The following is a 20354-nucleotide window of genomic DNA, read 5'->3' on the forward strand; positions in this document are numbered from 1 at the left end:
CTTAAAGCCAATTGCACTTACCAATTCTGCAAGTAAGGTTTTCTCTATTCTCCCTAGAGACCTTAATCTGGTTCTTGCTCAATCACATATCCTGTCTAAATTCCAAGTTGGCTTCAGATGTAGCATGGGTACTTCACTTAATGCTACAGTTATGACACATCTACTACATAATGTGCAATTACATGGTAAAGGGCCTATCTATATGGCATCTTTAGACATGTCCACTGCATTTGATTGTGTACTAAGTGAACTTTTGTGGACTAAACTGATTAATTTCGGTTTTCCTTTGAAGCTGGCTCAACTAATTTCCCTTCTACATCAGAATAATAAGATTTGTATTTTTTTAACAAGCGGTGGCGCTCTTTCTAGACCTATATTAACTTGTGTGGGTGTCAAACAGGGGTGTCCTCTTGCCCTGACACTCTTGAATCTTTATTAGAGCGACAAGGAGAATCTCTGGTGTAGGAATGATATCTATCCGGCTAGGCCTGGGTCCCTTAAAATACAATGGGCCTCATTACAAGGTCTCCGGTCCGGACTTAACGCTGCCGTTATAACCATACCGGCTCCGTTTCCACGTTCGCCAAATTATGACCTACGGACCCGGAAATACCACCACTATAAACCGCCACCGCGGAGTCAGAGCACCCGTAAACTCCGCCTGCATGGAAACCACCCCCCCCCGTTACCGGCAATACGAAACACCACGAGTATTACGAGTAGCATGGACATGGAAACACCACCACAAAAATAGCGCTAAAACCGTGACCACGGTGGCGGTATCACTGCCACCGCAAACATGATGTTAAACAGTGCCTGGTGATCAGAATTAGGCCACAGGTGCACAAAATGAGCCCAGCCGGACCCTGCAGGCCAGTGAGAGCCTACAAAAGGGCCACACCCAGCCCAACTCCAAACATAACTATGCAGGCAGCAGCTCTAGTAGTATTGGGACTGGGGCTATTGAACCAACAGGCAGCACAGCACATGATGGCAGCAATGGTGCAGAGGAGGAGGTGGCGCAGGAGGCGCAGGTGGCACCTAGCAAACCCTGTACCCATGCCAAACCCAAATGCCCAGCCGGCACGACCCCGCAGGCAGCCTGCAATACCCTGCATCAGGGCCTCACCCTGGAACCTGACCCCAGGACAGATCCACACATTATACCGGCTGGACCGTCCAACAATCATGTATATCACCACCATGATGGAGGACGACATCAGCAGCCACATTGACATCACGACCGCCACCCCCCCTCCTGAAGGTGGTGTCGGTACTGCATTTCCTTGGCACCGGAACTTATCAGCACACAGTTGGTGAGCTGCACGGGCTTTCACAACCCTGTTTCTCCAAAATACTGGTACAGGTACTGGATGCCCTGTTGCGCTATGTGTCTGAACACATCTCCCTACCCCGTACCCTTGCCCAGGTCATTGCCACCAAGTTGGCCTTCAATGCCATTGCAGGCATGCCAAATTGCATAGGTGCAGTAGACTGCACCCACATAGAGCTGACAGTACCACGTGCTATCGAGATGGTGTACTGCAATAGGAAACCGTACCACTCACTGAATGTACAGATGGTTTGTGATGCCGCACAAGTGATTACACATTGCTGCACACGTTTCCCGGGATCAACACATGACTCAATGGTTCTGCGCAATTCGACATTGCCACGGTACATGGAACGCTACGCTGGACAAAGCACCTGGCTATTGGGTGAGTAAAACTGCCAATGCACAGTCACTGTGGAAGTGGGGTGTGTGTCCAGGGCAATGACCTATGTGAGTGGGCCGCTACGACTGCACATGCACCCACCCCGCCCTTTGAGTGAATAGTCAGCACAACCAAAACATCACGAAGCTACACATGACAGGTTGCCACAGTGTGCTCGTACACACCCTGCCACATGACACACACAGCCAATACTACCACTGGCCCATTCACCTGGAGCCACTCAATACATCCACCCACAATATGCACCAATGCCCCCCCAATGCATATGATGCCTGCACATGAGATATCCTGCATCGACAACATCATCACTTTCAATTGATTGACTCCGCCATGTGTGTACATCAGTGCACAATGGCATACTTACCAACCAATATTTCCCGCAGGGGCAACCACACATGCACATCAATTTGCTGGTCAAAGTCCAGATGCCAAAGTCCACTACAATGACCCAGGAATGGCAATCAACCACCGGTCCAACCACTGCTTGCCATATATGGATGAAAGCTCATTGACACATCATTGCACTGTATCTGAAGAAGACATAATACAACAAACACTGACCAATCCCCCACATCTACATCCCATGTAGGTGATGCTGGATATGCACTCTCGCCATGGCTGATGACGCCTCTACGGAGGGCAAGGAACAGGCATGAGGAGGCGTACAACATGGCACACATCCGCACACGTGGCATGATTGAGAGGACATTTGGACTACAGAAGGCCCGGTTCCGCTGCTTGAGCAGATCTGGAGGATCACTGCTCTACAGCCCAGTGAAGACTGGTAAAATCACACTCGTTTGTGCCATGCTGCACTATCTGTGCTTGCGCAGGAACATTCCGCTGCCCACAGATGCAGAGGATGAAGATGGGGTTGGGGATGGGATGGCTGCACCTCCTCCTGGGGGTGCACAAGACGGACAACGAGCACGGGATGGACTGATTCGCATTTACTTTTTAAAGACTGCACATTGACAGCATTGCATGGATATGACGATGCCAGTTAATAAATTGATGGACAGAAAATGAAATGATGGATATCCACACATGAATGTTTGTTTCAATGATGATATATTTTTAACATTACAACAGGTAAGAAGGTGCATTGGGTAGGGAAGCTGTACACCCATGCCCACCCACCACCCAAACGTACCCACCACCAACCAGGCCCCAAATCACTAACCCCCTAATGGACCTCCCCCACCACCCAAACGTACCCACCCCCTTACACCCTTCTTGTCCCCATGTGTCCTGCAGTGCCAAACACACATGCCATCATTTGCGTGTGTGCTTCTGCCCATGGTCATCCTTGCCAGAGGGCCCTGTTAGGCGACTATCGAAAGGGGCCCTCCACCTGTCCCACTGCTGCGTTGCCGGTGTGTTGAGATCAGGTTTCGCACCCTCAGCCTGAGGTCGTCCCACCTTTTGTGGCAGTCCTTGACGCTCCTTGCAGTCACGCCCACAGCTGTGCACTTGTGTACAGGTACCGCCCACACTTCCTTCCTGCGCTGCTGTGTTGCACGCCGTTGGTCTGCACTAAACCACATTTCGGCATGCTGCACGATGTGGTCAACTGTTAGGGAGAATTCTCTGTTTAGGCTGAATTTCCTAACCTAGTGAGTCCCCCAGCAGCTTTGCTGGATTTCTGGAGTTTTTTTTCTTCTCCTGCCAAGAGTGAGACTCTTTTTCTCCCACTCTTGGACATGATTTGTGGTGTTCCTTTGACTGTTAATGTGTTTTATGGGCTATGGGGTCCTTTACTCCATAGGGTCTCATGTGTTTTACTATGTGTGTTACACAGCACCCTCCGTGCAGTGACACAGGGGTGTCATATTGACACCCCACCATAGACTCCATAGCCTGGGACTGACTACTGTCTCCCAGGGCATGTAAAGTCACCATTGGCTTTACTAGTCCCAAATTATGAACAGAAACCAGTACAAACCATCATATTGTGGACGTACTGGTCGGGGCAATTCGATTGCCCCGGGGTCTGTTAGTCGAGGGGGCACGTCTCCGTCCCCCCTGATCGAGTTTTGGCTGGTGGCAGTGGATACTACTTTTTATATTCAACCGCGAATATATCTCTATGGGATTTTCCCATTGTTCGTGGCTACCAACTTTAATTATTTAATTCTCATAGCCTCGAACATACCGCCGGTTTATTTATTTAATATTAATTCGGCGGTTGGTATTTTTTGCCAGGACTCGATTCTAAAATGCCGTTTGTGTTCTCTTCTGTGACTCCAACCCAAGTCGAGCCCTTTGTTCCACTTTTTGGCGGGTTTCTCCCCAGAAGCCTCCAAAAGTGGTGCCACTCTGTCTGGGTACCACAGGGGGTATATGAGGGGGTTTAGGCACCCTGGACTGAGTTACCTTGGTAACTCAAGTCGCACACTTGTGTGATTGGCCCAAGTGGTGAGCCGGCCGGCTCACCACTTAGCATGTTTGATTGACAGCTGGCTGAGTGAATGGGGGTGTGCTGCATAAAAGCCGGGCTTTTGGGACTGGAACTTCAGAAGTCGCCACAGGACCTGAGAATCCGACGAGGGAGAAGCTGAGCCGACCTGCTACGACGACACCACCGGTGGAGCCCTGCGGAACCGACTCACCACTTCCCGACGACAGAGAAGATCTCCCGGCTGGAGAGTCTTCTTCCCCTGACTGGTGGGCACAACCAGTTTACCTTCTTTTCCTCGCATCCCAGGACATCTTGTGGTCGAATTGCCCGTGCCAAGCACCCCGGCAACCGGATAGCCACTTACCACTGGACCGCAAATAAAAGGACCGCTCCTTTTTGACCTGAGAACTCTGCGGCTGGTTTCTTCCCTGGCAGTGCAACGGACCCCTGTCTTCCTCCCCGACGAGATCCTCTCTTCCCCCGGACAAAGCACCGACTTGCATCCGCTGCCAGGAACAACTGCCCCCGCTGGAGGATTCTCACCACTTTAAGGTACCGTGTCGCCAGGCCTCCCTTTCTAAAGATTGCTACAAGGTAATAATAATCCCTTAACCTTCTGGACTGGGCTGGCCGCCTTGACCATCTAACTGGTCCCTTTCTGTTGGTACAACTCTTTCTGAACCTTTTCGAGACTTTTGTGCACTTTTTAACCGTGTGACCTTGGACACATTTCGTTCTGATCCTCTTAAAGTGGATCCGGCTTTCTGAACTCTAACTTCACAGTTTGACTCTGCCTTCCTCTCTTGCTGTGTTCTTTTGAAAGTGTTGGGATCTGTTTCAATTTATGCTCTGCCTTTCTCTCCCTTTTAAACCGAATTATTAGAGTGCCATCTACGTTAAGCGCTCACCGCTGTCTGAAAATAAGTGGGGCTTTACTTAAGATGTGTCTAATATTCTTTTAAGGGAGTGTATATCTTGTAGTGACCGTGTTTTTGAACTGCTTAATATTAGTGCCTGTGTGTTCTATTAGATGTGGTTTTAAATAAATAATTATATCTCTTTTACACCAAGTTCTGGTCAGTGTTTGCTTGTTCTACTGTGTTCTTTTGACCTATTGTGAATACTCTGTATACTGCCTAACTCTTCTTGAGGGAAGTCTGACTGCTCAGCCACAGCTACCAAGTGAATCTGTGTGGTACAGACTGCTACCAAGTGGGTTTACTGCCAAACACCTGTAGTGTTAAATCGTTTGCAGTGGTCCCAGAGGGAACTGCACAGGTTTCTGCCTAACATCAACCAATACAGTTAGCTCTGCCTCGCTGAAGCGCTGTTTGCTGACATGCTGGTGGTCCTTTTTGGCTTCTCACTGTGCAGATTTAACCTGTGCTGACTCTGGATGGCAGTGGATTGTGCTTTATATGATGGCCGCCTCTCTATTTCCGGTTTTCGCAGTCATGATATTTCCGCTTCCGTGACGACGACGGCGGCGGACACGGTTATTACACTGCTTGTGGGGCCGCTATGTCCATTTCCGTGCGTGTTTACGTGGCGGCTGTGACACCGTTTCCGCATCTGTTAGGTGCGCGTGACCGACAGCCCGTAATCGGACGATCTTTCCGCAACCTTGCAGACGCGGAAACTTTATTACCGCTGCCACGGAATCACTGCATTCCGGACCGGAGATCTTGTAATGAGGCCCACTGTCTTGCCTTTGCTGATGATGTTATTCTTTTTAACTGCACTCCGATTGGACCTTAATGCAAACTGAATATTTTTTTGCAGTTTGCGCTGAAATACAACCTTAAGGCAAATAGTTAAAAATCCAAGATTATCATCTTCTGAAAAACTAAGCATCCCAAAACTATGAAGTGGACTTTGAGTGGTGAACCAATAGATCAGGTTTCTTCAATCAGATATCTTGGGTATGATCTTTCTAACTCATCTACCATCATCACTACGTGGCAACTTTCTCTGAAAGTTAAGATCACCCCTCTAGTCTCTCATATGAAACGGTTATTTAATAAAACTTTGTCGTTTTACGATTGTCCCTGTTCTTTGTTACTATTTGCTTAAAATAGAGCCTGTCTTGTTGCATGGCTTAAATCTTTCATTAGTCGATATGGGTGATTCGCTGAATAAGCTACAGTCACAACTTTGGAAAGAGGTATTTTCTTGGTCACTGGCAGTTCCAAATCTAATAATTCGTCATGAGCTGGCACTCATTTCACTTAAGGCCAGATACCAGTGGAGACAGCTCCTTAACTTTTCCAAATTTTTTAATGCAGGGAATAATTGTCTTAATGCAGAGCTTAATAGCCTGATGCAGGGCAAACGGACCCCTTCCATCAACACATATGTGGGTAAGATGTCATACCAATATTCATGGTATTGTCAACTACTGAAGAACTAGTAAATCGACCGGAAGCTACTAAACTTAAACTTTTTAGGTATGATTGGGCATGCACTTTTGAATCTATACAACTCTATCGCTCATACTCCGAATATGCAAAATTCCTGAGAAAAAGGGAATATTTTTCCATCTATCTTTCTCTTCCCTTGTCCGAATATGCGTTCCCTCTACACGCATTTTAAATTAAACCAACTACATACTAGGGAGTGAACTACTAATTGGGGTGGTCATTCCAAATCCTGTGCAACTACTATAAATTGTCGGTTTTGTAACAGCACTGACTACCTCGAAACCCTAAAACACTGGACAACAGAATGTCCGGCTCTGGTTAACAAGCAAGCCAAATACTAGGTATGCTGGGAATCAGCAGTCTCGAGGGACTTACTCTGGTCAAGGTTTATGTGGGGGGGGAAATATTTCACTGATGCTTTCATTATGTCATTTTCTAACTGATGGTTTGAATCATTTGGATTGTTGATTATTTATGTGGACTTTTATTATGGGAAATTATTACATTTTCTTGAGTTTATATTCTTCTAATGAATTTTATCAATACTCTGTATGCAATATTTTTGTTTCTAATGTTCAATTTTATTTTTTTATTTTTATTAGTTTATTTATAAATCAGTGCACAGGTGAACATATACATCAACATTTACTTGCAGCCCCAAGCGAGGCATATGAAAACGACATTTCCCTCATCCCTCCCCTGTTACCACCTAGGTTGAGCTTTTGCTTTCAGTCTCACTGAGCTGGGTCGAGCGGTGGATGCTCGCTGTTCAAGTGCAGGGCTGTCGCGATTAAACACGGCTTATAAGTCAGCACCGGGTAGTTCTGGTAGTCTAACAGCGGTGCCCAAATATTCGCAAAGCGGTGCCCAAATATTCGCAAAGCGGTGAAGGAGGACCGCCTTGGCAGCAGTAACCTTCTCGGCTATCAAGATGTCCCAGAGCTTAATCCACTAGAGGGTCATCAAGGGGCCTTCAGTGGATTTCCAAGTGTGTGCCACAGTCATTTTTAGTTGGGTTATAAGGGCTGCCCTCCTTCCTGTATTCGGGTAGGAGCCTGGGACCGGGATCCCTAGGAGGACGTTTTCGGGGGCCAGAGGAATTGCCACTTGGGTAATGTCTTTTATTGTGGCAAGGCATTGGGACCACTATTCTTTCCTTAGGGCAAGTCCACCACATGTGGAAATAGGATCCTGGGAATCCGCAAAGACGCCAGCAGTGCGGGTCCAGCGCCTGCTGAAAGTGATGGCGGCCGAGAGGAGGGAAGTACCAGCCTAGGAGCAGCTTGTGGGCACACTCCCGATTAGTGATGTCTAATGTTCAATTTTAATGTATGTTATTTTCTTCTGTTTTTACACTTGTGTAAGGTTTAATGAAAACCAAATCACAATACAAAAATAAAAAGATCACAAGCCATCCTCCCTTCACTTCACTGTGGAGTAATTTTCTGTGTTCCCCTATGTAATTTAAGATGGGAGGTTTCTTTTTTACATCTTCAGGGCTAGAAACTAAATGGCTTTTTCTAATTATGACAAAAGACTTGAGATGTTTTACTCTGTCTCAACCACAGTGATGCCTAACAAGATAGCTCTCACAGAAGATCTGGGGACTGCAATAGAAGGTCAGGTAGGGAATCAGAAGAAAATTGGAACTATTATAGAGAGGAGAGCTGAAATGTTAGGGGAGAGAGACCCAGCAACAACAATATATTCAGACTAACCATCTGACAATGGTAAGAAGGCAGTCCAGAAACAGCAAGAACCTACCATAAGGAGACCACACAACAGGAATGCTAATCAGAGTCAATACAAACTCATGGAGCGGTGAGAACATACATGATGTTACTTCTTAAATCCATAGACTTCAGCACATAGAGTACATGTGCATGCTATGCTTGGCATAGTGGGGTGTGTAGTGCATATGTGTGGCCATGAGATTCCAGGACGTGGGTGCAGGTAGTTGCCCCTCACTCCCCTCTGTAGGCACTACTCTGGTCTCCCAAGTGTTGTGGTCGGAAACCTTGGAAGCCACCTGCGAAAGAGGTGAGAAAGGTGGCGAGAACTACAACACAAGGTCCCCAAGGTGCTCCTGATGAACATAAGAGAGGTGTCATGATCTCTGCTTCCAAAAGGTCAGGGTTTTCCCAACTCCCTTGGAAGCAGATCCATAACCCAGGTTCCAAGTGCCAACCAGTCCCAATTGGGACCTTTTGGACCCAGTCCTGGCGCCAGTGGCACCAGGCTCATAAATATGCCCAGTCCCAGCGCTGGAAGCGCCGGGCTCATAATGCTTGGGTGGACTTACCTTCAGCAGACCATGCTGCTTACTTGCCTGCCAGTGAGCCTCTGATCCTCTTCTGTTTGGAACTACTTTTCCTGTTGGGTGGGGCTGGAGCCACTCCCTAGATTCAGAACACTGGAACTCTTCTGGAAGGCAGGAACTCTTTTCTTACCAGGAACTCTTTTCTTACTTAGGCGTGGCTGTGGAAGGAGATACCTAAGCACTACAGGAGGCTATTTAAACCACACCCGGTGGATGAATCTTGCTTTGCGTTATTCTGCAACCTCTGCAGCAGAACGCTCATCGTGTCTTCTGCATCCGGTCCTGGGCCTAAGGAAAAAGGCTTACCATCCTGAATCCAGTCTTCAGCAACACCTATAAAGATAAGAAAGAACAGGTTAGCATTCCGGCATCTGAAAGGCAAAGGTTTACCATCCTGAATCCAGTCTTCAGCAACACCTATAAAGACAAGAAAGAACAGGTTAGCATTCCGGCATCTGAAAGGCAAAGGCTTACCATCCTGAATCCAGTCTTCAGCAACACCTATAAAGACAAGAAAGAACAGGTTAGCATTCCGGCATCTGAAAGGCAAAATCTTACCTACTCTTCGTGCGCTCCGGAGGTCTTCACACTGCATTCCGGCATCTGAAAGACAAAAGCTTACCAACTCTTCGCACGCTCCGGAGGCCTTCGGCGCTGCATCCCGCATCTGAAAGACAAAACAAGGTGCGTTTAAAGACATTGGAGAACTTTAATACTCACGTGCCATTACTCCTTTCCACATCTAATCCAGTGGGTATTCCGGCACCCTGCAGCCGCTCCGAACTCGTACCTGCAAAATAAAAAGACAGTTAGAGCGCATCGTGAAGCAGGCAACAAGCGCTTACTTACGTGCTTCCAGGCGCTTCTATTCATCACACGGGCTCCATCTTCGACTCACTTCAGCCTGTCATCCGCCATCGCCGGAACCCTGCAAAACAAGAGACATCATTACTAAAGACTTTAAAGACATTTGAATGACTCGAAACTTACCGTTCGTGCAGTAAACGACGGACAGCAGTCCTCTGAAGTCAAGAGGCCTGCGCTACCTATCCAGTGAAGAAACTGGTTACAGCACCCTGCCCCGAGGCAGATGGAGAGCTCGGCATTCACTTACCTAAGACATCTTACTCTACACGTCAGGCATACAGTGCACAGAGGTCCAGCCCAAAGAGCCAACCGGGTGCTACACATCACCTTTGAAGATACGGTAGTCGCCCAGTCAAGACCGGCGCCTCTGCGAGAATCAGGTGAGCGTTACAGAACGCAAAGCCTACCGCAAAACTCTCGCCCAGGCGCTATGGAAACCTCGGATACTGACCCCCTAGCCCGGTTACTTGGGGAATTAAGGGCAGAAGTGCATGCAGCTCGTCAGGAAACGAATGCTCTAAGAAGGGAACTAATTATTTCCAAGGAGAGAACAGACAATCTTGCTAGACAAGTGCTACAGTCACAAGCCGGACAGACCCCGTTACCCGCATCAGGGGCAAATCTTCCTTCAACATCCTCTATGAATCCAGTGCAGATCAACCTACCTGGGAATGTACCTCTGGCTCCGCCCGAACGATTTTCTGGTGACCCAAAGAAGTTTGCAGTATTTATCAATCAGTGCCGGTTGCATTTCTTATGCCGGCCAGCAGCCTTTCCAACTGATCAAGCTAAAGTAGCTTTCGTGCTTTCGTACCTTAGTGGCAATGCGGCAGACTGGTCGATCCCTCTAGTTAATCAAGATGATCCGGTTCTCCATGATTTTCAAGCCTTTCAGCTTAGTATGGAAAAACTGTTCGCAAGACATTCACAGGGGCAGGCCTTGGACAATGAGCTTCTTTCGTTGCGACAGGGTAATCAAGACCTTTTGGCTTATATTTTATCTTTCAATAGACTAATAGTGGAAACTCAATGGCCTGAGGACAAAAGGATTACGCTATTTTATAGAGGTCTACGTGGAGAGCTCAAAGACGTTTTAGCCCAAGTAGTGAATCCCCCACAAGACTGTTCGGATTATATAGACTTGGTCGTTCAAATAGATCACAGGCTGCAGAACAGGAAGGCCGATCGTTCCAAGTTTGATGCTCGAGTATTTTCCAAACCGCCAACTCCTTCCAAAGGAGTAGACTCCGGGGAACCCATGCAAATAGGGGGTCTGAAAGGTCCTCTAACACAAAGGGAGCGGGAAAGGAGGAAACAGTTGCAATTATGCCTATATTGCGGAAACTCAGGGCACTTTCTTCGAGACTGTCCGGTGAAACCTGCCAAGAAGGCAGTAGGAGCTGCAGTTACCAAAGTTACAAACTCTGAGCAGGGAAACGACCTCGCCCGACAAGAATAGAGGTCCTCTTGCCGAGCGTGAAAACCAGTTCCGTGACCTCACATTTCGTGATACCTATGGTCCTCATTAGCCCTGATAATCCGGATCGATTACATGCAATTGAAGCTTACGTCGACAGCGGTGCCATCGGCAATTATGTGGATAATGAAATGGTTTTGAGGATGAATCTAACTCTTTGTCCCAAGGCTGTAAAGGACGTCATTACTACGGTGGATGGTACGGAGATAGCCTCCGGGCCAGTAACGCATACCACTCAAGAGGTGGCGCTAGTAAGTCAAGATGGACACCATGAGAAGATCGTGTTCGATGTGATCAAGGCCCCTCAGTTTCAGATTATTCTAGGAATACCTTGGTTAGAGAAACACAATCCTCTGATCGATTGGCGAGCAAGAACGGTCCAGTTTCCAGAATGTGTCTCTACTTGTCACCGTCCACCTGGTGTTGCACTGGCCGCAATTTCTTCAGAGACTCCCCAGTTACCTCCCGAATACCTAGAATACCAAGATGTTTTCCGGAAGGATCAGGCTAACTCTCTACCTCCTCATAGGTCTTATGACTGCCAGATAGACCTGCTACCTGGATCTACTCCTCCTTGTAGTAGAATTTATGCCCTCACCGAGCCTGAGAACCTTCACCTTCGACAATACCTGGATCAATACCTGGCAAATGGGTTTATTCGTCCTTCCAAGTCCCCTGCTTCTTCAGCTTTGTTCTTCGTTCCAAAAAAGGAAGGAGACCTTAGAACTTGTATCGATTATCGCTCCCTGAACCAGATCACCGTTAAGAATAGATATCCGTTACCTTTGATCCCTGAACTCCTGGACCAAGTCAGAAAAGCATGCATATATACAAAGCTGGATTTTAGAGGAGCTTACCACTTGGTACGAGTAAAAGAGGGCGATGAATGGAAGACGGCCTTCCGCACCAAGTATGGGCTATTTGAATATCAGGTCATGCCCTTCGGACTTTGCAATGCCCCGGCCGCCTTTCAATATTTTATGAACGATGTCCTCAGAGAGTTCATAGATGTATGTGTTGTTGTTTACATCGACAACATCCTCGTTTATTCTTCATCGGAATCTGAACATCGGAAATACGTGAAAATGGTCCTCGAAAGATTGCGTCAACACAAACTTTTCGCTAAGTTGGAAAAATGTGTTTTCAACGTGACTGAAGTTGAATTCTTGGGATTCATATTATCACCTGGCGGAGTGCGTATGGATTCAAAGAAGGTCGATGCAGTTCTCAAATGGCCATCACCATCCTCCGTAAAAGGTGTGCAAAGCATGTTAGGCTTCGCTAACTTTTACCGCAGGTTTATCCCCGAATTCTCTCGAATAGTCCAGCCCATCACTGCCTTGTTAAAGAAAAACAAACGATTTGAATGGTCTACCGAGGCGGAACAAGCTTTCCAGGATTTGAAGACTAAATTTATCTCTGCACCAATCTTAAAACACCCTCGCCCCGAACTCCCCTACATCGTGGAAACTGATGCTTCAAGCCTTGCCATGGGGGCAGTTCTATCACAAAAGGACCCAGTAACCAATCAGTTGCATCCCGTGGCATTTTGGTCCCGCAAATTCTCGCCTCCTGAAATCAATTACACGATTACTGACAAGGAACTTCTGGCTATCAAGTCTGCCTTTAAGGCTTGGCGGCATTATCTGCTGGGGGCCCGACACACCGTTACTGTGATTACGGATCACCGAAACCTGCAATATTTGAAGACCGCAAAAGCCCAATCCTCTAGACAACTCCGTTGGGCATTATTCTTTGCCGAGTTTGACTTCATAATTACCTATCGACCTGGTACAAAGAACGGTAAAGCCGATGCCCTTTCTCGGATGGGAGTGGAAGAACACTTGGTCAACCCTAAACCTGTACCAATCATTCCCGAACAAAGAATTCTGGGTGTAATCGTCACAGAATCCATAGAGGAAGTTAAGGATAAAGCCAGGCAACTTGTAACTCCAGCAGACATACAGAATTGGCATCTGCAGGGAAAGGACTTTGCAGTAAAGGACAACTTATTGTATTTCCAAGAACGATTATACCTACCCAGCACAGATTTACAGAAAAAAGTAATCTCTTGTTATCACGACTCTTTAATGGAAGGTCATCCCGGTATAGCCAAGACCTCAGAAAAGATCAAGCGCTACTTCTGGTGGCCGTCTTGGAAAAAAGATATCAGAGACTTTATAATGTCCTGTGGAGTATGCGCCCAAAACAAGAGTCAAAAGGAAAGACCAGCAGGCCTCTTACGCCCTATTGACATCCCACCTCGCCCTTGGCATACGCTTTCTATGGACTTCATCACCGATCTACCTCCATGCTCCGGATACAATACGATTCTAGTAATCGTGGACTTATTCTCCAAGATGGCGCATTTCATTCCGCTCAAAGGCTTGCCAACAGCAGCAACTCTGGCCCGAGAATTTCTCGAAAACATCGTCCGACTGCACGGTTTTCCTTCGGTTCTAATTTCGGATCGAGGTAGTCAATTTATTTCTCATTTTTGGCGAAGTTGCTGTCGGTCGGCTAAAATTGATGTGAGACTATCGACCAGTCACCACCCTCAGACCGACGGACAAACCGAGAGGACCAATCAAACTCTGGAACAGTATTTACGCTGCATGCTGCAACAAACTGAAAAAACTTGGAAAGATATCCTTTGGATAGCCGAGTATGCCTACAATAACTCTGTCCATTCGGGAACTGGGAAAACCCCGTTTTTTCTTTTGTACGGCAGTCACCCTCGAACCTCGGAGTTGGATCCCCTCCAAGATCTTGAAACACCAGCAGTAGACTACCTGCATTCTACAATCACCCAAGCCTTTAAGGAAGCTGTTTTTCACCTTCAAAGGGCTAAAGAACAATACAAGAAAGGAGCAGATCAACATCGGAAGGAAGCCCCTCACTATCAAGTAGGGGATCAAGTCTGGTTATCCACCAAATATCTATCTCTAAAACGGCCACGCACATTCAACCCAAGATACCTTGGTCCCTATTCCATCACTACCATAGTAAACCCAGTAGCGGTCAAGTTGGACTTGCCCCCGCACATGAAGATACATCCGGTCTTCCACGTCTCTCTATTAAAACCCGTGCAACCTCAAACCCGACTAACCAAATCTCCAAAACCTATCCTAGTGGATGGAGAACTCGAGTTTGAAGTCAAAAGCATTCTGGACTCCAAGATCTCCAAATCTAAACTATTCTACCTAATTGACTGGAAAGGCTACGGCCCCCAAGAGAGATCCTGGGAAACTGCTGAATATGTCCACGCTCCTCGCCTAATCAAAAGATTTCACCGAACATTTCCTGACAAGCCAAAACCCCCGGAGAAGCCCGGTTTGGGAGGGGCCTTGAGGGGGGGTACTGTCATGATCTCTGCTTCCAAAAGGTCAGGGTTTTCCCAACTCCCTTGGAAGCAGATCCATAACCCAGGTTCCAAGTGCCAACCAGTCCCAATTGGGACCTTTTGGACCCAGTCCTGGCGCCAGTGGCACCAGGCTCATAAATATGCCCAGTCCCAGCGCTGGAAGCGCCGGGCTCATAATGCTTGGGTGGACTTACCTTCAGCAGACCATGCTGCTTACTTGCCTGCCAGTTGAGCCTCTGATCCTCTTCTGTTTGGAACTACTTTTCCTGTTGGGTGGGGCTGGAGCCACTCCCTAGATTCAGAACACTGGAACTCTTCTGGAAGGCAGGAACTCTTTTCTTACCAGGAACTCTTTTCTTACTTAGGCGTGGCTGTGGAAGGAGACACCTAAGCACTACAGGAGGCTATTTAAACCACACCCGGTGGATGAATCTTGCTTTGCGTTATTCTGCAACCTCTGCAGCAGAACGCTCATCGTGTCTTCTGCATCCGGTCCTGGGCCTAAGGAAAAAGGCTTACCATCCTGAATCCAGTCTTCAGCAACACCTATAAAGATAAGAAAGAACAGGTTAGCATTCCGGCATCTGAAAGGCAAAGGCTTACCATCCTGAATCCAGTCTTCAGCAACACCTATAAAGACAAGAAAGAACAGGTTAGCATTCCGGCATCTGAAAGGCAAAGGCTTACCATCCTGAATCCAGTCTTCAGCAACACCTATAAAGACAAGAAAGAACAGGTTAGCATTCCGGCATCTGAAAGGCAAAATCTTACCTACTCTTCGTGCGCTCCGGAGGTCTTCACACTGCATTCCGGCATCTGAAAGACAAAAGCTTACCAACTCTTCGCACGCTCCGGAGGCCTTCGGCGCTGCATCCCGCATCTGAAAGACAAAACAAGGTGCGTTTAAAGACATTGGGGAACTTTAATACTCACGTGCCATTACTCCTTTCCACATCTAATCCAGTGGGTATTCCGGCACCCTGCAGCCGCTCCGAACTCGTACCTGCAAAATAAAAAGACAGTTAGAGCGCATCGTGAAGCAGGCAACAAGCGCTTACTTACGTGCTTCCAGGCGCTTCTATTCATCACACGGGCTCCATCTTCGACTCACTTCAGCCTGTCATCCGCCATCGCCGGAACCCTGCAAAACAAGAGACATCATTACTAAAGACTTTAAAGACATTTGAATGACTCGAAACTTACCGTTCGTGCAGTAAACGACGGACAGCAGTCCTCTGAAGTCAAGAGGCCTGCGCTACCTATCCAGTGAAGAAACTGGTTACAGCACCCTGCCCCGAGGCAGATGGAGAGCTCGGCATTCACTTACCTAAGACATCTTACTCTACACGTCAGGCATACAGTGCACAGAGGTCCAGCCCAAAGAGCCAACCGGGTGCTACACATCACCTTTGAAGATACGGTAGTCGCCCAGTCAAGACCGGCGCCTCTGCGAGAATCAGGTGAGCGTTACAAGAGGAGAGCAGTGATTGCTCTGAGATTTTTGTTCTCTTCTATAGTTTGGTGAATCATTTGAGAGCAGATCTTTATTTTGTTTGGATTTGGGTGTGTTTAATAGCCTTCTCTCTCATGTTAACGCATAACCAATTACAAGTACATTTTGTGAGCATAGCATTTGACAACCAAGATCAATTATGTATTTTTGGACCTTAAACATGATGGTAGCATTCTGATTTTTGTCATGATTACCTCTATTTACTTCCTTTTGCATCACTTCCGTCTGTCTATGTATGCATTAATATGACCTTTCATTCACTGGTCATCTCCCTCTTCGATCATTGTTTCTTCCTTCACGTTACTTCAGTCATCACACTACATCCCGGGAGGATAGTTCAGCGGCAGCGTGCGCGTCTTGGAAGCAAGACGACTTGAAGCAACGACAGGTTCGATCCCCGGGTCCGCGCTTAGAAACCTCTGGGTGTTTAAGCGCGTTATAAATACGTAACTAAGACAAAAAAAAATATGCAACTAAGAAAAACAAACAATTCCTGTAACAGCGCCTCGATGCCTGCGGGCTGTGTGAGCGCTTTATAAATGTAAAATAAAAAAAAAACATGGCCACCTCTCAACTCAACTTTGAAAATAAGCCAACCTCTCAATATAAATGTACACCCCTCCCTTTTCATTGTCCTCTAACCCCTACACCTTCCATCTCTATTGCCTCCCCTATAATGTTGAAAAAAGAATTTGATGTATTCAAAGTCAACCTCATTAAGTTTTTTAGTAAAAAGCATGATTCAGCATGGATCAATATGTTCCTGTAAAATGTTGATATTTCTATTTCCTCTGTTCACTGATCACTACTTTTAATTTGTATTCCACTAACCGAAAAACATGAAACTTCATAATCTGACTAATAAAAATGATCTTAAAAAAACAGAACTATGAAGATTAAAGGCACAGCTGCAAATCAGAAAACAAAATTGTCACCGGAGTGTTTTCATTTTTCTTCTCAGAGGTATTAAAGAGGATTACCCAGTGGATTGTCTTCCTCCGAGTAAACTTCATGTACAAATAAGGTTGGCGGATAAACCAACCACTGTATGTTGTATGCAGTATTCAGGTACGGCCTAATACATCAAAATGTGCTTCTAAAAATACCTTCTGCTCTCTTAGATATGGTTACTATACATTTTGTTATGTGATCTTTTCATAGTTTCAATACACATAAACTACATTTGTACCATGTAACATGAATAGCGGGCCTTGTGTAAAAGTTAAGTTTTAGAATGGAATAGGGACTGGGGGAGCAGGAGAGTTCAACATGTTATTTGTTTGACTAAGAAGTTCATGTGAGGTGACCAATGCTATTACTTTTCATAGTCTTACTTTGCAGACATTGTCATCGCTATGTGATTTGTGATAATTCTCTGGTTAATGTGGGAAGATATTAACTTGTATTTTATATAGTTCTTGCAAGAGGTATTGTAGTCCAAACCGAAGAACTGAAAATTAGATTTAAAATGAATACATTTTAAATCTCAAGACTATGTGTGTACCGAACTTCGGCTTCGAGTAAGTAGTCAGCCGAATTCTGGTTGAAAACAAGGTAATCGGCTCCGGCTGAATAGTTTCTTGCTATTCGGCTTTTGCCAAATACTTTGACATTCTCATTTGAATACAATGCAACAAGAGCTTAGAAAGGCAAATATAGACTTCAGTTTACAAAATTAATGTAATTAGACCAGACACTTAGTCACAAAACCAGACAAATTGCTATCACACAGTTGTAAAATATCTTATACTGTAATCTGCTCCTTAGGGCATGTTTTGTTACAGATTCTTAGACATAAAAAGGTGCTCATCTTTTAAACTTAGCCTGCAACAATACAGGAAAATCTTTTCTTTTGCTGAATGTTTATATGCAATGTGCCATTTTTTCAGTTGGAAATTTGCATATTTCACTTTAGGATACTTTCAGTTCCTGTCATGTCACTTCCCATTGCGTACGTCATAGTGCCCCCTTTTCTTTTTTTAAGGGCTTAAGTCCTGAGTTTAACATTATCTGATACTTTATTTGGAATGATGAGTTGCATATGTTTGTGTATTGGCGAGAAGGAGTGGCGAGGATAAGTGAAAAGTGAGCAGCATTGGTTTTGGTGGGGTGAATAGTTGTGAGATGGAGTTCACGCGTTGCAGATTTCCTCTTGACTTTTGTCCTGCATGAGCCGACATGAACCATTTTATACATTTCTATGTGAGCTGCAAAGAAGTTTAGAAACTCGATTGCATTAACTTTGCAACTGGCTAGAGAATGCAATGCATCTAATTCACAAAGCCGGGCCGATAGCACAACGAGTAGAGCGCTCGCTTTGACATCCGTGCAGAGCTTGCTGACCCAGGTTTGAATCCTGGCAGGGCCAAACTTAGCCTTTCATCCTTCCGAGGTTGATAAATGAGCACCACACACCGTGGGTAATAATAAGCAGCGCTCAGATACCTGAGGGTTTGTAGCGCTATATAAATGCTAAATTATTATTATTATTAAAGGCAGTTGAAAATTGCAATATCCACTTTGTTCATTGCAACCTAGTCCTTCTGCATTTGTGAAGCCTCCTACTTTAATTGGCACTGGTTTTGAATATACAGCAACCTTCTGTAGATTTGGTCCCTTCATTTTGGTTGAATCTGCTTTTTTTCTGGCTTTTATAATTTAAATAAAGATGCTACATTAATTACAATTAAGAGAAATAAAAGTATAGAATGCATTTAAAATGGTACTATTCGGCTTCATATTCTGCTTCGCCGGAATGGTTGACAAACAATTAGTTATTCGGCTGAATACTACATATGCTATTCGGCACAGCCCCATACTCAAGACCTTCAGGGTAATTCATGGAATAAATGTGGGCCGAAAAGGGGAGCGCGAGTGTGTAAATCTCAGCGCACGCGCGCTAAAGCGCTCACACAGCCGTTCGTCGATTCATGGAATGCGCTGCACGTGAAAACCCTGGGATGTGCGCCAAATCCGTGGTTGGTGCACACGGGCGGACACAGCGAAAGCGCACAACGTTAGCGCACACACCAAAAAGTGGCATAACACGTGGAATGGGGAACAACGCGTGAAAAAGAAGGCGTAACTGGGGAAGTACTGGAAGGAAATACACGGAACGCCCACACGCACGCGAACAACACATATTCATGGAATTGAATACGAGAAACCTGCGCACGGCAAAAGACGCGCACAGGCCTAAATAATAAAAATAATAATAAACACGCCTAAACACGTCCGCCACACAAAGGCAAAAGGCAGGCTTTAGCGTCCCTGCACAATACAAAAGTGTGCACAAACAACAAACGCGTATATACAGCCAAGATGAATGTCCCATTCTGTTTCCCCCTAGGAGAAATGACATGTCACGCAACGCACAGGCATCCCATAAAAGCAAGAAAAAGAGATAAGCGACCCCTGTAGCACATGTGCGTGTAAAAAAACACACGCAGTACGCTGTGGCAGCCAGGAACTGAAAAAATACGTACGTGATCAACACGCAGGCTAGTATGGCCGAAAAAAAGGGGTACGCGATAAACAGGGACACCCACAGTGGGAAAAATAGCGTGTGCGACTCACCGCCTGCCTTGCGTGTAGAAGAAGAATGCGTAGCCAACACCCACCTGCTGTCAAGTAATCGCGTGTGAACCCCAACGCCTGGAAAACACACGCACCGCTTTCCACGAAAAGCACATACAGAGCGATGGAAACCCACGTGAGACCTTCAACCCGTGCCAGGGGAACGCCCACGCGTGTCACGTCACAGACACGCTTACGCGCTAAGGGCCTTTCCTCGTATTACATGCTGACGTGCAGTTTTTTCACGTGCCAAATCACTCTGTATCAAGCCGGCCACACGACAACACACGGAAGACCACGCTCCTGCCCAGAAAACTGAATTACTGCCCCCCCAGAGCCCCGAGCAGCCTCCCACGAGCCAACTGCTGCTGCCTACCTGCCTGCTGCCACCGTGCCCTGACATTTAGTGCCTGCACATCTGCCATCTGCAGGGCTCCAGTTGCTGTGACCACCCCTGCTGGAACAGAGAACTCCCAACTGAAGTCCCATCACTCCACAGCCCAGCCCCAGGACCCAGTTGCCCACCCACACCTGCCTCGGGGGTCGCAATGTCGGGGCAAACACCATCAGAGACCACTGGCGACCCCCAGCTAGAGAGGCAGAGGGATACCAGCTTCAGTGATAAAGAAGTTGGTATCCTGGTGGAGCAAGTTCTGGGGCATTATGATGCCCTCTTCACA

General features: G+C 46.5%; 1 protein-coding gene across 3 annotated transcripts in view; it reads left to right on the forward strand.

Moving 5' to 3' along the window:
- WDR27 (WD repeat domain 27) overlaps positions 1-20354 on the forward strand; it is a 2413256-nt gene that overhangs the window by 1504257 nt on the left and 888645 nt on the right. For all 3 annotated transcript variants that reach the window (XM_069606956.1, XM_069606954.1, XM_069606955.1), the window contains exon 16: positions 17060-17166. In XM_069606956.1, the coding sequence (XP_069463057.1) occupies positions 17060-17166 (107 nt within the window). The remainder of the gene's footprint in view (positions 1-17059; positions 17167-20354) is intronic.

Source organism: Ambystoma mexicanum, chromosome 4p, assembly GCF_040938575.1.
Source record: "Ambystoma mexicanum isolate Mex_15411 chromosome 4p, UKY_AmexF1_1, whole genome shotgun sequence".
NCBI classification, from domain to species: Eukaryota; Metazoa; Chordata; class Amphibia; order Caudata; family Ambystomatidae; genus Ambystoma; species Ambystoma mexicanum.